The sequence below is a fragment of the Strigops habroptila genome, chromosome 1, assembly GCF_004027225.2.
Source record: "Strigops habroptila isolate Jane chromosome 1, bStrHab1.2.pri, whole genome shotgun sequence".
NCBI lineage: Eukaryota > Metazoa > Chordata > Aves > Psittaciformes > Psittacidae > Strigops > Strigops habroptila.
Genome location: NC_044277.2, coordinates 25,716,977 through 25,733,803, shown reverse-complemented (window position 1 = coordinate 25,733,803; position 16,827 = coordinate 25,716,977). Strand labels below are relative to the sequence as shown.

At 37.8% G+C, this 16,827-nt stretch overlaps 1 protein-coding gene across 1 annotated transcript; it reads left to right on the top strand.

The window, feature by feature from the left end:
* Positions 1–2,292: 2,292 nt before the first annotated feature.
* DECR1 (2,4-dienoyl-CoA reductase 1) lies at positions 2,293–16,424 on the top strand. The gene is made up of 10 exons (XM_030478344.1): positions 2,293–2,403; positions 5,728–5,930; positions 6,648–6,705; positions 6,852–6,938; positions 9,259–9,406; positions 12,005–12,104; positions 13,388–13,460; positions 15,620–15,766; positions 16,080–16,142; positions 16,229–16,424. Exons 1-10 carry the CDS (start codon positions 2,329–2,331, stop codon positions 16,286–16,288), a joined length of 1,014 nt encoding a protein of 337 aa, XP_030334204.1. The 5' UTR covers positions 2,293–2,328; the 3' UTR covers positions 16,289–16,424.
* The last annotated feature ends 403 nt before the right edge of the window (positions 16,425–16,827 follow it).

Here is a 16,827-nt window from a genome sequence, read left to right as displayed (position 1 = left end):
AAACAGAATATTGAGCTGATCTATCATTAAACTTTTCCCCTTAACAGAAATGTAGGTCTGCATTATTTCCATGTTGATATTTTATCCCTGACCTAAAATTTGGTTTGGTTTGGTTTTGTTCTTTAAGTAGCCTTTTGTGTCAAAAGTCTCTTGGACTATCTTTAAACATAGGTGCTGTGAATTTCTTCCGTCAAGGTAGTTTGAGTGGCAGGAACAGCACTGGCATGCAAGTTTACAACGAGGACTCAAGTTCTGCTGAGCTCTACGTTATGCCACTGGGCCAGACCATTGAAAGTCTAAATCATGCCTGCCAGCTCTTATATACACATTACCCTTAGGCACTTCTGTAACGGATTATTGAGGCATAATTTATTTTTGCAGAAGACTAGTGCTCATTAAGACACTTTCAGATCATGCTTTTCTAGGTTTTATGGTTTTGATTACTTTTTCCCCTACATATGTCAGATTTACAGTCTTATAATTTCTCATTGCCGTAAAAGATTTAAAAAAAATTCCTATATTTTCTGCACTTTAAACCTCCTGACATAATTTAAACCAGAGATTGGATGCTTTAATAATTCAGTTAAGTTATTCTTAAACTCTTCCTGAACTTGTAAATAAACATCACCCAAACTGAAGTAGGATTTTATAAAGTGAAGAAATAGCCTAGTAGGCAAATTTATTTTCCCTGCAAAATGCAGGTAGTCTGCCTTCAATTACATTTCTCGACTACGAGACATGAAAGTGTTATGACAGTTTTTTTAATTTATCTGCTTCCTCGTCTTGGAGACCACTTTCTTCTTATTACCAGAAAATAACAGGTCTGGTATAGGAATTGCACCTCATTGATGAAAGCTGCCGAAAAACATTTTCTGAAATTTTGTTTGGTCATATCTTCTTGATCACTTTGTCATCAAAAGTCAGGAGAATAAAACTCCATAATACCAATGTAGCATTAAGAAGCAGGCACTTCTTTATTGCAGTGCTGGGTGCTAAGTGGAATTTGCACAAATCTAGCACACCCCATGCCAATTTCATCATTATGTTTATACACAAAAATTACAAGGTAGTACACTCCCAGTTACAATGATTAGTTAGTGATTTGCATATAATTATATCTGCTGCGTCATTCTCTTGTGTTACTATGCTTGTGCGGAGGAAGGATCTTCACCTGGGCAAGGGTCTTTTGATGACTAAGTGTAGGATTTTAATTCTGATGCCTCTGAACTCCCATAGCAGTCAGTGTGTATTCAGTTTGCCTGGCATTCCTAATTCAAAAGTTGATAATATAGACGCACCAACAGGTTTGTTATCCTTCATGCCTATTTTGTAACTGTGTAGTTTCGTCGGTGTCATCTCTTCTCCTCAAAACCTGCAGCTTTACTGAATCCATAGGTTTCTACAGCTACTGTGCTACTCTACCACCCCCTTGCCCTGCCACTCCTTATGGCGAGATACTACACTGCCATTCCTTATGGCCAGATACGATGCTGCAGGCTTCTCTGCCTTGTTACCCAGGCTGTGCAGAAGACTGGATATCAGTCAGTTGTTATCTTTTTGACTGGACAGTCTATGTGCTCATCACAGATAAATGTCTTGTAACTCAAAGTAATCCCTTTTAGATTAGCATGGTTTAATGTTCACTGATCAGGCCTTTCCTGAACTCTACTGACAGTGCTAAATTTGAAATGAGGAATCTTTGGGAGTCACCTGTAAATGCAATCAGCACAATCTCACTCCAAATCATAGAATGGTTTGGGTTGGAAAGGACCTTAAGATCATCCAGTTCCAACCCCCTTGCCACAGGCAGGCACACCTCACACTGGACCAGATTGCTCCAAGCCTCATCCAACCTGACCTTGAACACTGCCAGGGATGAGGCAGCCACAGCTTCTCTGGGCACCGTGCCAGCGCCTCACCACCCTCACAGTAAAGAATTTCTTCCTAATATCTAATCTAAATCTACCCTTTTCCAGGCCGTGTTACCTAGCCCGTTTGAAATCCCAATTAGCAGGCTGCTGTGCCACCACTTTTCTCATGTTTCTTAAATAAATGACCCCTTTCCCCAAAAAACACATGCCAAGAATTTGCAGAACCCCTTGAGAGGAGCTATGGTACACGTATGGAGGGCACATCAATTCCTGGGGTTAGATCCCACATGACAAATACGAAGTTAGGTACTTAGTGTCCTTCAAATAGTGGATAATTTGCAATTGAAAAACCCAACTCGGTGAGGCAGCATGCCCGGGAAGCCAATCGCGGGGCGGTGCTGCCCCCGGAGCAGGCGCACAGCCTGGCCCCCGGCAGCCCGGCCCCCCGCACGGGAAGATGGCGGTGGCGCTGCGACAGGGGTGCTGCAGTGTCCGTGGCTGTGCCGCGGCCTGCTTGTCTGGTACTGCGCGGGTAAGGCGCTCCGTGCTCTGCTCTGCTGCGCTGGGGACGAGGGCAGGCGGCCGGTGCCGCGGGGGCGCTCTGCGACCTCCGCCCCGGCGGTGCCCGTGCGCCCTTGTCCCGTGAGGGACACGGCGGATCCCCGCAGCGCCGCCCGGCCGACTCACGGGATCCCACCGCAGCCGCGGGGAAAGTCGCCTGGCTGTCGCCAAAGCGGCGTCAGGGGGCGGCCCTGGCTTGAGGCAAGCTCCATTGCTGGGGTTGGGGAAGCAGCCGAGCAGGGCCCCCCCGATTCTCCCCAGCTCTCGGCGCGACCCGTGCCGGCCCTGTCCGCCGCGGAGGTGCGGCCTGTGCTCCCCGGGACACGGCCCCTGCTCGCCGCAGGACAGGCGCGTTTCTTTCCCATTGCCGTACAGGCCGTGGAAGAATTGGTATCGCCCCTCGATCCCCGTAGCAAAGTTGTGCAGTGCGATTTAGGTCAAGTGATTTGAGTGCTGCAGTCCAAAGCAGTGACATGGCTGATTTCTGTGGGTGGGTGTTTCTCGAGGCCATTTCTACCGAGTTCAGCCTAGGCACGGTGCTGCTTGCCAGTGGTGGTTTGTGTGCTGCTGGGAGGGCTTTCTGCACTGATTTCACCATTCACTTCCACCCCTTGGGTAATGGTGGGTTGTTTTTTATTTCGGGGTTTTTTTTTTGTGTTTCCACCCTCCCTTGCCGCGCCGTTTTTCTTAAGCCCTTTAGTGGCTTCTTTATATTTGATTACACCTGAGGTTTAATTTAAAACCTTGACCTTAAATAGTGAATCCTGTCACAAAGCCCCTTGTGCAAGCTAGTAATGAGATGATAGCAGTCTTGGGAAAAGATTGCTGAATTATACCAACTTTACTGGCTGCTTAGTGTCATTACAGTACTTTATTAGTCTCAGTGCAGTCTTCATGCCTTCCGCTGCTGTAGCTGGCTTCCTCCCGCAAGCAGGAGGAAAGGTACTTGCATGGTTTCTGTAGTGGTGAGCAAGAGAAGTGGGCTGTGACTGTCACTAACAGAGCACCTGATAAAGGTTTCTCAGTATTGCGTAAGGATTATCTCTGGTTATCTCCTCATACTGGAAGAAGAGGGAGTCCAAATGCTATCTTGATTTGCAATCTCTGCCATAAGGTGAAGCTCTCCAGAGGGAGCCCTCCTCTCTCCCTGCATACCTGAAGAGAGATGACGTGAGTGAGGGAACTACAGAGAAAGATGGAAGAGAGAATCTTCACGCTCCACTTTCCTGGCGACTTAATAGTATTCTGGTACTCCCATGAAAATACGCAAATTTCATTTTCACTGGGAGAATTGGGAAAAAAAAAAAACAAATCACCACTGTTTTACAGACATTTGTGGCAGATCTGATCCATGGACTTTTGTTGTTTCAGAAAAATGTTATGACATTCTTTGGATTTTCCATTTGGTCTGGTTGTGTTCCTTAGAACCACCTTTGGCTTATTTTTGTCCTTATGAGAAGCTGTTGCACATACCTGAAGAGTCACAGGTTCTAGAAGGTATCCCTTCTAGATAGTACATGTTTAATATAAATGCTGTAGGACTTGCTGCACTGCTTCACTTTTGTGGTAATTCTAGCTGTAGTTTGAGCTCTACTTTCTTGATTTTGTTCTACATAGTGCCCACCACTCTTCTTCACTCTGTTTTTGCTTCATCATTTCTTTGGAACATGAGTTCTGTTAAATTGGGAGCGTAATTCCATGATTATTCTGTTTTCACCTGTTCCTCATATGCAGATGTATTATAACACAGAAAGATTCACATGCACACTTTCTCAGGCCAACGTTAAGCTCTGTGAAACCCTCATCCCTGTGCATTATAGCTGTGGCACGTACAGGTGATTCAGCTACCACTAAAAATGCTGTCTCTTAATTTTAGTGTTGACAATGTGAGTTAGTAAATAGAATCATAGAACAGTTTGGGTTGGAAGGGACCTTCGAAGGTCATCTAGTCTAACCCCCTTCAATGAGCAGGGACATCTTCAACTAGATCAGGTTGCCCAGAACCACATCCAGCCTGGCCTTGAATGTTTCCAGGGATGGCGCATCCACCACCTCTCTGGGCAGCCTGTGCCAGGGTTTTACCACCCTCACTGCAAAAACTTCCTCATGTTCAGCCAGATTCTCCCCTGTTAAGTTGTAATATTTTTTACTATTTTAAAATAACCTTTATTCATGTCAACCTACTGAACAATTTCATGTTTTTATTAAGACCACCATACAAGAGTAGCCATGTGGTCTTCTTTCATTTTTTTTTTTTTTTTTTGTTTGTTTTTTTGTTTTTTTGTTTTTCTTGTTTTTTTTTTTTTTAAATTCAAATAAACACATGAAAGGACAAATTACTGCTAGAGAAAATAAACATAACTTACAGTGTTTTAATTTTGCACATATCAAAATTAATCTAGTTTTGTCATGTTCGGAAGAGTTTGTAGCTTCAGGTGAAGGTAACTTTTGTATTCTAAATAAATTGGGAATTATTACTGTAGTGCTACTGTCCCGAAGCATTTAATTAAGTGTTTAGGTTAGGGCTTGAGTTATCTATTACCCCTTGTCCTATCGCTACAGTCCCTGGTGAAAAGTCCCTCTCTGGCATCCTTGTAGGCCCCCTTCAGATACTGGAAGGCTGCTATGAGGTCTCCATGCAGCCTTCTCTTCTCCAGGCTGAACAGCCCCAACTTTCTTAGCCTGATAACCAAACCTGGAACAATTTTGTCTGGGAGGTGGCATTGGTTTGCTTAGCAGCAGTAACGTTTGAGTCAGGTCTCATGGAGTTTGATTTGCCCTATTCTCCAGTAAGGAAGAATGTTTTAGTAACTACAGTAGTAAAGGGTCAAAGCCTTGAAGCTGCTACTGAAGGTTTTGAATTTGTAAACATGTACACTTTAATCTCAAAATCACATGGATTTGTTAGGGTTAAACTCTATGCATCCCGTATGTATATGAATCTGAAATCTAAATCCTGCTGGGAGTCTAATTAGTTGGTAATGTTTTTCCATCTACGTTAGTAAGAGTGACAGACGTAAGACAGACCAACTTTCAAAATAACACAAATAATGATTACAATATTTTTTTCAGTAGTTGGACTGGGAAGTCTAAAAATAGCTCAGGCGCTTTCCTAATATTATTCCTAATTGCATGAAGGCCTGTTTTAGTATAGTACAATGGAATCATTCTTACATTCACTTTATAATAAGGCAGTTACGGTTTCCTCCGGTGTCATAAGAAAACCTAATCTCGTGTAACAACCCTGTATGCAGAAATAAGAAAAAACTAGCTTTCCTCTTTTTCTTTCTTTCAGTTTTTCAGCCGTGGGCCAAATGTACTGCATCAAGGCAGCAGTGCACCTCAAGCTGCATTCTTTTCACCTCTTCAAAAAGTGATGTTGCCACCAAATACCTTTCAAGGGAAAGTGGCCTTTGTAACTGGTGGAGGTACTGGTATTGGCAAAGGGATGACAACAACTTTGTCCAGTTTAGGTGCCACATGTGTTATAGCAAGCAGGTAAATATTAATGAAGGTAGTTTAGAGCTTTCATTTAGTACTAAATGATGAATAGATCTGTTTTCTTCTTCATAATGGATCTTGCTGCTTTCTTCATAAACTGGATAAATGTATTCTGTTTACTCTATTTCAGTACGCTTTTATGTCATATTGCAAATACCAGACATTTGCAGATCCATCTGCAAATGACTAATGGTGTAACCAACAGTAAGAAGAAACAAACCAAATGCATTTCCATGAAACACAGCAGCAAAATAAACAACCCAGAATATTAAATTCAACTAAAGCCTAAAAGAGAACAAAAATTTTGAAATAGCCATTATTGAACATTTTGAATGTATTATTGCAGGTGTCATTGATACAGATTTGAATTGCAATAAAGAATTAAAGCCATTCCTCTTAATTCTTATGACTTTAAAAACAGCCCTGATTTTCCTTTAAAAAATGTTTTCTAGGTTATCACATTTGATTAGTTTAACAGTCTCTTACTGTAGTCACTTCTGGATTGCTTTGAAGTAGCACTAATGAGAAATTGTTTGGATTTAATTTTCTTTCAGAAAGTTAGTGACCAAACATAGTTTCATGAAAATCAGCAACACGCACGTGCACCCATTATAAGTTTTAGCCCATTTGCTCAGAAAAAATAATCAAATTTTATTAATCTGAATTCTAATTGCATTTAATTGCAATTTAGTGACGTTGTGTACTTATTTCTAGGAAGCTTGATGTTTTGAAAGCAACAGCAGAAGAAATTTCTTCTAAAACGGGGAATAAGGTAAATTTTTATAGTTTTGTGAATGTTAGTTATTATACTTTAAATGCTTCTAGGATTTTTATGCATGTATCTGCTTCTGTAGGCATGTTGAATTTATGAGTGACATAGTTTTGAAGTTTTACAACTGTCTCTCCATTATTATGTAGATTCATGCCATCCAGTGTGATGTGAGAGATCCAGTTTCTGTTAAGAATGCTGTTGCCGAAGTAATCCAAGTGGCAGGACATCCTGATGTAAGTGTTCTAGTGAAAGCAAAGAACTTCAGTCTTCGTTACTGAAAATACTCTGCATAGTAGGTATGAAGCAAATGACTATGATAGAAAGTTAATGGGATCTAAAGAGACATTAGGCAGAAACTGGCAGTATTTCAACGTAAAGCTAGCATTCACAGTTAGACTGGTTACTCTGTTCCTGTGGTTCTTAAAATACTTAGTGGCCAAATAGACAAAACGTTGCTGTCCTTATTCTGAAGACTTAACATTTTCTTTTTAAACAGTGAAACAATTATGATGTGATTCTTTGAATTAATTAAGTAAACTGAATATTATTGCCCTTTAATCCTCCTGAAAAGGTGACTTACCTGTGTTGGTACCAAATTACACTTGTTGCCTATTAATAGTATGTCTCACAAATTTGAAATGGAAGTAATTGTGAATGTCTTCTTTGGTCCTTGCTTAGCTGATTAAATACACAAAGAAGATTCCAACTTGAAGACTAAGTTCTCATAAAATTAGGAAAAAAATATTCAGTCAAGCTAAGCATGTGCTTTTTAGTAATTTGGAACAAAACACAGAGCACTTCACATCAGACTGTTGCTTTGAGAAGGGTGGTCTGGTGGAGTCTGGACAGTGATAGGCACCAAATTCTGATTTGATCATGAGAGAAATAACTCGGATTCTGCTAGCTGATAGTGTGATGAGGATGTTAACATCAACGTAAAGGATAGTCAGTGGGGTTTAAAACTGTCATGTGTAGACATACTTATTGTAGACACTGCATTCACCAGTAGCTTCTTATAGACATGGAATAGAACCTACTGAATTCTAAATGTGGTAAGAAGTGGAGAAACTTTTTCTCACAGCTGTATGCTATAAAATAGGGCAGCTCACTGTCCTGATTTGTAGACAAGATACTCTGTATGTTATTTTGGCTAATGGTTACTGCAGGTTTTGGCCAAAGCTCGTCACAATCTCAAGTTTTTAAGCGTGTGCAGAAAGGAAGAAGACTTCTTTCTATGTGTTACATTTTTAGTACATCAGCAATTTTCTGAATAAATACCTCCCATGACTTGTTCTTTATAAGCATTTAATTTCTCTTTAATTTCACATATTCTGTGTGAGAGACTGCAGAGTAAATTGGATATTCAGTTCTTATTGTCTAGTTTTTCTCTTAGTGACAGACATGACACCTAAGTTTATGGATACTGCAAGCCTGGGCATCATTGCCACTGTGCATGTGAGGTGAGATCTCAAAAATAGAAGTTAATGGCAGTAACTCCTTATAGCTACAGCTCCAACCCCAAGAGTCTTAGTCCCAGTTAGAAACCAGTCATTCTCTTGTCGTATGGATTGTTTTGGCAGTCATTTATCTACATGCCTCAAAGATTGTGTTATGCAGTCTTTAGTTCACTAGTTTTACTGTTGTGTCTTCACTATAATTATTCAGTGATTCAAGTAATGTCCTCAGTATCTTGAGGTATTCACATATTTATTTTTCTTCGAACTCTAGGGAGGCCTAATGTCTTAATTTAGACTAGAAGTTCTTCAGGACAAATACTTTCTTTTAGGTGCAAACCTACATGAATCTCGGTGCCATTCCATAAGTAATACACTATTTTATTGTTTCCTTGCATGTTATTATCATTAAATACACAAGATCTGGCCACATAAGTTTTGGGTTAAAAACTGCTTATGTGATGCTTAGTTGCCTTAAGATAAAATATATCTAACTTGCTAGTTTGAAGGGCTAAGCAAATGATATATTGAAAGTATCCTGTGCCTAATTATTGTTTGTAGAGAGGCAACAAATTATGGATATACATCTATTAAAAAAAAGTTCTGTCTAGTTGCTTGCAGTTCACTAAATCATAATATTCTCTTTTGTCATGGCTGATTAGACTTCCTGTTACACAACAGTCAGCTAATCCAGACTTTAGTCATCAGGTTACCTGAACTTCTTTTGCTTTTATTCCCATGCAACTGTTACATTAAATATGATATGTGACCTTGGAACTTGGTGGGGACAAACTATTTTGTTAGGATGAACTTGAGACTCTACGGAAAATAGCGACTTAAATCACCCTCTACAGTTCCTCAGTACTAGATTAGTAACTACAGCAGTTTGGAAATAAAGCTCATTTTCTGTTATTGATATATATCCATGCTACAGATGTTAAAATTTCTGGTTAATTATTCTTCCCTGTCCTTCCCCCCCTCCATTTGATGAGGATATTTTTACTTTTCCACCTAGAAACCCTAAAAAGTTCCTTCTTTGCTTTTCTCTCAGGGAAAGTTACTTCTAGTTAACTCTTCGGTTTTCCTTCATATGTTTCAGGTTGTGATAAACAATGCAGCTGGAAACTTTATTTCCCCTTCTGAACGGCTTTCTGCTAATGCATGGAGAACAATAACTGATATTGTGCTTAATGGTACTGCGTTTGTAACTCTGGAAGTCGGAAAGGAGCTCATTAATGCACAGAAAGGTATCTTAAGATAAATGGTAACTAAGCATGTTATATTACACAATGTTATTACTTGCGTTCCTTGCCTTACTATTGTTATATATTTTAAGAGTTTTAAACACAATTTTTAACATTATACATCATTTCTAGAAAGAAACTTAATTTTTAGTAAAGCCATAACTTAAGTATCACACAGTAAAACTGGCTAGCAATTACTTCATTCTAGAATCTGCCCTCAAAATTGAACCCAGAAGCCATGAAGTTGAATATAAAAATCTGATTGCAGAGTTCGTACTAGTTGTAAAACTTTTCTAAAATGAGAAAAATAAGGCTTTGTTTAAAACATATGCTTACTTATGTTACTTCTCTTGAGTCTTCTATATCCGTGTTGATTCTATTGAGCAACTCAGCATGTGACATTTATTTAAATGAGCAGCAAGTCAGGATATCACTTCAAATTTTCCAGTAAATTCACAGCTGTGGTGTTTGACTAATAGCACTAGACAATATTACCTTTGAGATAGTTTGAAAAAGAATTTCAAAATTGAAATCAGTATTAGCTTTTATTTTCCCAAGTATAATTCCTAGTTCTAGACTACCAAGGAGTTTAAGCCACTGTTTTAGCTTTACCTTAAAAATATGATAGTTCTTTGATAGCCAGAGGTTTACTTAACCAGATTATTGTCTTTAAGGGAAAACTAATATATGCCCTTCTGTGTTAAGTCATACTTTATATAGAAATAACTGTTTTCATTTTACATTATCTTACAGTTATGAATTGGAACACCTTTGTCTTTGCTGCTGTTGAATGAAAAACTACTTTTCTTGTTTCCACCCTCAAATTTGGCAAAATCCAGAAGTCATTCACCTTCCTTTCTAGTCTCTCTTCCTTTCACTTCTAGCTTCCAAAACACATGAATTTCTTTTGCTATTACTTGCATGCCTTCTTTCTAGGGGATTCTGTAACTAAGACTTTTTATTTAAGGTTTTCTTTAAGACATGTTTTTGTAAGTAAATCAAGCGTAGCTATTAGTCAGTGCATTTTCCACCTTCATTTTATTTTTATGTGCTTGTTTTTTTAAGTTTGAGCAGAGTCTTTAATTTCTGAAGTGATGTTACCCCATGCAAGTATTTTATAACAGTCTGTGAGGATGCTATACATCTGACAGTTACTAAAACACTGGCACGTCCTTTAGGTCTACAGTGTGACCTACATTAAACCCAATTTAGTAACTAATAAAAGTGCTCTGCTCTTAGACTCTTATGTTTGTACCGGTATTTAAAAGGGATTTGTAATTTGCTAGTGCATTATTTATGTGCTAAAGTTTTACAGAATGAGAAGAGTTAATTGGTTAGATACTGTCCATTTCATGAATATAAGCTTTAGAAATAAAAACTGAGTGTGAACTGAAGAGTACTAACTTCAGAGCTGTAAATTGTCATTCTTGCCTCTGTGTTAGGTTCACCCAACTCACCTCTAACCCATATTTTCAAATTTCAATGGTTTAATTCTGCAAAACATATAATTAACAACCAACTCCAGTGTTTTTTTCCTGTGTTGATTTTTCTATTCAAAGTCACTTGGTGTGCCCTACTTTTTATAAATTAGGGATATCTGCTGGCATTTCTGTCAGTGCTTGTGTATGGTTCTCTTTAGTTTCTCTTGTGTAATATTACTGTAATTTTTTAACCAAGTCTCTACTTCGTCACATACATTCTACCAGTAATGTATATTGTTTCAGAAATATCTCTTGGGTAGCTATTCTAATTAAATTATTTTTAAAATACGGTAAGTAGAACAGTTATTTTAGTTACTGTGGTATAAGTAGTGAAGTGTCATCCTTTGTCCTCCATTTCCCAGTAAAAGTGAGTTCTTGCTCATCGTTGATCAGACAAATAGAATTTGCAGGCTTCCATAAAAGATTAAATAAACAGTTGCAGTTTCCATAATGTTTTTGCTAAATCTGTTACAAAATATATAAAGGAAAGTGGTCTTTTTCTAATACAGTTTGTTGTGATAATAATAGGAAAAAGTTACGCAGGTTAGCTTTGTCATAAGCTCTACTGCAGAAAAAGCTACTGAAAATTTCTTTTTTTCTGCATATACTTTAACTCAAGCCCTACACTGTGTCATTTTAAGATAATGCCAAACCTAATTGTTAATGTTGATTGTTTTTTTTTCTCTTTCCAACCAGGTATTGATGAAACTGGGGCAAATTACCGGCTTAGTGACTACTAGACTAGGGCAGCTTCTAAAAAGACAGTAACATCTTAGACCTTCACTCCAGTTAGACTGATTTGCACATGTAAATTCATTATCAGAAAAGGTCTGAGGGTTTAGACCTTTGGAGCCTAATCAGTAGCTATTTACACTTACATGGAACAACTCAACATTGATGGAAAAGAGGGAACTGAAATAAAAAGGCTTGAAAGCAAAGCTTCCAAGACCAGATTTTTAAAGTGCCTTTTTACAACCCAGAGTGAAATGTCAGCCCTAGCATTTGAGCTGCAAACTTCTGTACCACTGAGGTTGTTTTTACTTTAAGTTCAGAATTTGATTTTCATGTATTTTTTGTTTGTTTGGCGTGGGGTTTTTTAAATGTGTGTTGAAAATTGCAGGAGCGGCATTTCTGGCTATTACAACAATTTATGCAGAGAGTGGTTCAGGATTTGTGTTGCCGAGCGCCTCTGCCAAAGCTGGTGTAGAAGCAATGAGCAAGTGAGTAATATAGCAAAATGTGTGTTCTGCTTTTCGCATCCTTGACATAGGGTAATTGGTCTGTAAAAATGAAGCTAGTTGGTGTAGTCCTCTTATTCCATTGTATCATAAGAGAACCTTCCAGCCTCCAGTATCCTGGCAAGAAAATAGTATGCTGACAGCTTCTTGCAGAAGGAAGTATTAACTGCTATTATTATGATGATTTCTATCACAAGGATGAGTGGATGATTTTTCTCACAAGGACAAGGTAAGGGCAAGTGGAACTACTTTTGGCAATAACAAGTTCTAAAGTTTCAATTACAGAGTTTTGATAATCAGATTCTCTTGCATTCTCGTGGGCGAACCAGCACTTAAAGATAGTTATTAGGGGAACTGTTTGAGGTCTGTAGCGTGTTCCACTTTTCTTTTGTCTCAGGAAAAGATGTGCTTGTAGTTGGGGGGAGTATACTGTTGCTTCACCTGTCTAGTTTCATAAAGAAATGTATTTCTTATCACTATTTTAAATTAAGGTCTGCAGTCATATTTAATTCAGAACAGTATCATGTGATGTGTCCATGTTTCTCAGCAAACAAAAGTATTTCTACTGTTATTAACTATACGGCAGTCCTTCACAGGGAATAGATCCTCCTCTGCCTTTTGGCAGAAGGAATCAAATAGTTTGGCAGCCTTTTAGTAACTAGAATTCCTTATCCAGAAAAAGATGAGGAAACGAGTGATGGTCTTGATTTGTGTGTGTAGAGTTGTAAGTGAATTGTGTACTTCTGAGAGACTTTATGACCCAGCAAATTCATTCACTGTAGTAGATGGATCTGTCTGAAGTACTGCTTATGCAGAGAAAATGTTGCCATAAAGCAGAATTATTCTACTGGTCCCATTTTAGAATGTAACCTCTGATTTGGGTTATTTCAAAACATCCGAGAGCTGTGTTGAGTATCATATGGGATAGTCTAAATTACCAGAGAAAGATGGTGGCTTAACAGTTGCTTTTCAAGGAGTTTAGGTGCCAAAATCATCTGTATGATTTGTGAGGGAAGAATTACTCCTTCATGTTGCTTTGTCTACGATGTATCTACCAAATCAATACTCCTCTGTTTGTGAATGCGATCTTTTCTTCTTTGAAGTGTTAGGAATAATATAAAACCCCAACCCCAAGTAGAAATGCCTGTTTCAGGAAAATTGTAGTATTTACATGTTTGATTCAGTTTAATTTTTTTTTTTGTCTAAATAGCATTATTAAAATACTGTGTTTAAAATATTGATGCATTCTGTTAATGCATTTTTAGGTCTCTTGCAGCTGAATGGGGTAAATATGGCATGAGATTCAATGTGATTCAACCAGGTCCAATAAAAACAAAGGTACATAGCATGAAGTGAAACACAGCCTTGAATATTCTTTATAGTACACCTTATGCTTTGTAGTTAACTTTAAGATAGTGTAACCTTTTCTGTAACCTTTTCTGTAACTGTTAAAGTATGATTTCCATGGTATTCAAGACTGCGCTGGAATATTGAACACACTACATCTCAGTCCTTTTGTAAAACAGAATTTCTGGAACTTCTGAAGCCTGCTACTGCCCCTTTACTACACTAATATAAACAAACCCCTTTTTAGGGTTTCAAAGAAATATATCAAAATACCTAATTTGATTCTTATCAACTGTACATACATAGTTTGTCAACTTATGCTTGGTGGAGTAAGAGTGCCTATTTTCTGCCTGAACTCCGAATTTTTAAACAAAACATCTCATCAGTTCCAAAATTTCAGAATCTCTTTTAGGTTTATGAGAACAGAATCTCACTAGTTTTGTTGAAAAACACAAATCTAGAAAGAGAAAAACTAAGTCAGCAAGGAAATGTGAAGCTTTGTTATGAGTGAAAAGGAGGACTGGAGGGTTCGAAGGAAGTAATCCAGACCAGCTGGAACAGGAAGAGAAAAGAAAGCAGTCCTGCAAGAGGAGAGAGGAGGATGCGTTTCACATTGAACCAAAAAATTACAATTATGAGCAGTAACAGCTAATAATGGTATTACTACTACCTGTAAAATGTTTCACAGTTGTTTTTGCTGTTGTTTTTGGGGTAGGGGTGTAGGGTTGCTTGCTTTTTTTTTATTCTATTTTTATTTTTTTCCTCTTGTCAGTATTAGATGCTACATTGGACAACTCGATTTTACCTTTTTTGACTGTAAAGAAAGATAAGTGGCAGTACCAGCAGGGTTGTGAGAATGTTAAAACAACATTACAGGATCAGACCAAAAGTCTTCCAGGCCTTGTATCTGGTGGATTTTTAGGCAAGAGTAGAAGAAAAACATTGAGTAACATTTCTCCTTTCTATCTGGGAAGTTTGATACACTTGGTAGCTCTTCATGTTACAGTCATCTTGGTGGATTCTTTTCTTCCATTAGTTTGTCCTGTTCCTTTTTGAATCCATATAAATGTTTGGCATCCACTATATCATGTGGCAATATATCACTTTGATTTATAGATTCTCATAATTTTTGGCAAGTTAACTGCTTTAAATGTCAGTATTGCTACCTCCTGGTAATGTTTCTGATTTAAACTAATAGTGTATATCCCACTGGAGATACTGTGCGTTCTTAATAAAGTACTGCATTTGTCATACTGGTTCCAAGTTAAAATAGCCCTGAAAGCATAAAAAGGCAGACCAGCCTTACTTAAAACAGCATATTGCAAGATCAAGGCTTTCTGCCTTAGAGGCTGCATCCATGTCTTCAGAAAACACTGTTATAAGTCATGAGAGGAAAAGAAAAAAATGTACAAGTGCAGTACTGTTAAGCTTATAAATTGGCATCTAAAAACATGATAGAAGACTTAAGTGGCACGAGAACAGCCATGATTACAAAATTACAGTGTGCTTTAACTCATAACTGCAGTAACTTAACATAAATGTTACTAATACATTTCTGATTTTATGTGAGGAAGTTGTTTCCTTCTGGAGGAACCAGGAAGAACAAAATCTTCTTCCATTTCCCATGCCATTCTAAACTATTCAAATACCAAAACTTCCAGTGACTTGGTTTAGTTCTAGCCATTGCTGCAATTTAACTGAACTTGGTTTTTTTCTCTTTTCAGTTTTACTTACTCCATGTCATGTATAATTTATTTCTGTCACTTTCCTGCTCATTTTTTGCCCTTGTTCCTCTCCTCTGCCCATACAGCAATTTTGAGTCTTGCTTATTACCTCAGATGTTTATCGGGGTTGAGTGGGAAACAAAGATTATTAACTCCTTTTGTTTTTCATAGATAGATGGTGGGTGATTGTCCCAAATGAGTAGAATTCTAGCTTATCATCCTCAGTAGGTGTGTATCAGTGCAAGAGGGATGAATTGTTTTCTGTTTCCTGCTTTCTTCTCTTTCATCCTACTGACAAAGAGGGTGTAGACAGTTTACTGACAAATGTTAATGTCCATATTGTTTATGTGCAGTCAAATATCTGTTGGATTTTAATTTCTGATGCAGTTATAACTTTACCCCCACAATGTTTCTCTCAATTCTCAGGGTGCTTTTAGCCGCCTTGACCCAACAGGCACATTTGAGAAGAAAATGATTGAGAGGATTCCCTGTGGTCGTCTGGGAACTGTAGAAGAAATTGCAAATCTTGCTGCCTATTTCTGCAGTGACTATGCAAGCTGGGTTAATGGAGCAGTGAGTTTGGGTTGATCTTGTTTACACAATTAACCTTATGACAGTCTGAGTTTTGCTGATACTTTCTATAAAGCCCTGTTTTCAGAAATGAAACACAAACTGCTACTTTGAAATTCTTTACAAGCATTATTAACCTTTTAATTGCAATGCATGGTAGTTAGTGCCTTTAAAAATTTCTAAAAGTGATTGAATTATTATTTTGAGCATGGGTTTTTCTGATCCAAATTAATAAAAAATAACTTTCATAGCTCATAACAAGGAAATGCTACAGAAACCCCGCTACTATTAAATACACTGCTTATGCTTTCTCTAGGTTATAAGAATGGATGGTGGAGAATATGTTTCAATGGCAGGAGAATTCAATGATTTGAAGACGGTATTAATTCCTTTCTTATTCAAACGAATAATTAGATGTATAATTGTTATATGGAATTCCAATAAAATGCTTTTTTCTTTTATTAGGTTACCAAAGAGCAGTGGGATATGATGGAAGCAATGATTAGAAAAACAAAAAGCTCTTGAAGCACGTAACTGTATGGTGGAGATCTTTGGAAATCAACCACTACTTTTTGATTAATATTTAGAATTAACCAGTTGAGGAATAACCTTCAAAATTGTTTGTATGCAAATTTCAATAAAATATTTTGAAATTGTCATATTTTGAACATAACGTGTATTTTTGCCATCTGTAATCTGTTGCCAATAGTGAACAACAGTTGTTCACTGGAATTTTATTGGGTTTAGATTATGTCATATAAAGCCATGCCATAGTTACAATTAATTGGTTTTTTATATTTCAGAGCATTATTTGTTTCTCAGATACATGCAGCTGTCTCAATATTGTAATTCCAATAGCATTTCAGGAATATCATAATTTATTAGGTTTTTTTCTCAGATTAACAATTAACATTCAGTTAAATTTTAATCTTCACACTTCAGTAAGAAGTCCTAAACTTGCAACTAACAACACTGAGATAGGATGTAACTACTGTGGTTACAAAATCTTGAAATACCAGATCATTTTGGTCTCAGCTTTTGCTGACATTTTCAGTCTGTTCATT

Coding starts and splice junctions, on each gene's coding strand:
- DECR1 (XM_030478344.1), top strand. CDS start 2,329: ATGGCGGTGGCGCTGCGACAGGGGTGCTGCAGTGTCCGTGGCTGTGCC. Junction 5,931..6,647: donor ACATGTGTTATAGCAAGCAG/GTAAATATTAAT, acceptor ACTTATTTCTAG/GAAGCTTGATGTTTTGAAAG. Junction 6,706..6,851: donor CTTCTAAAACGGGGAATAAG/GTAAATTTTTAT, acceptor ATTATTATGTAG/ATTCATGCCATCCAGTGTGA.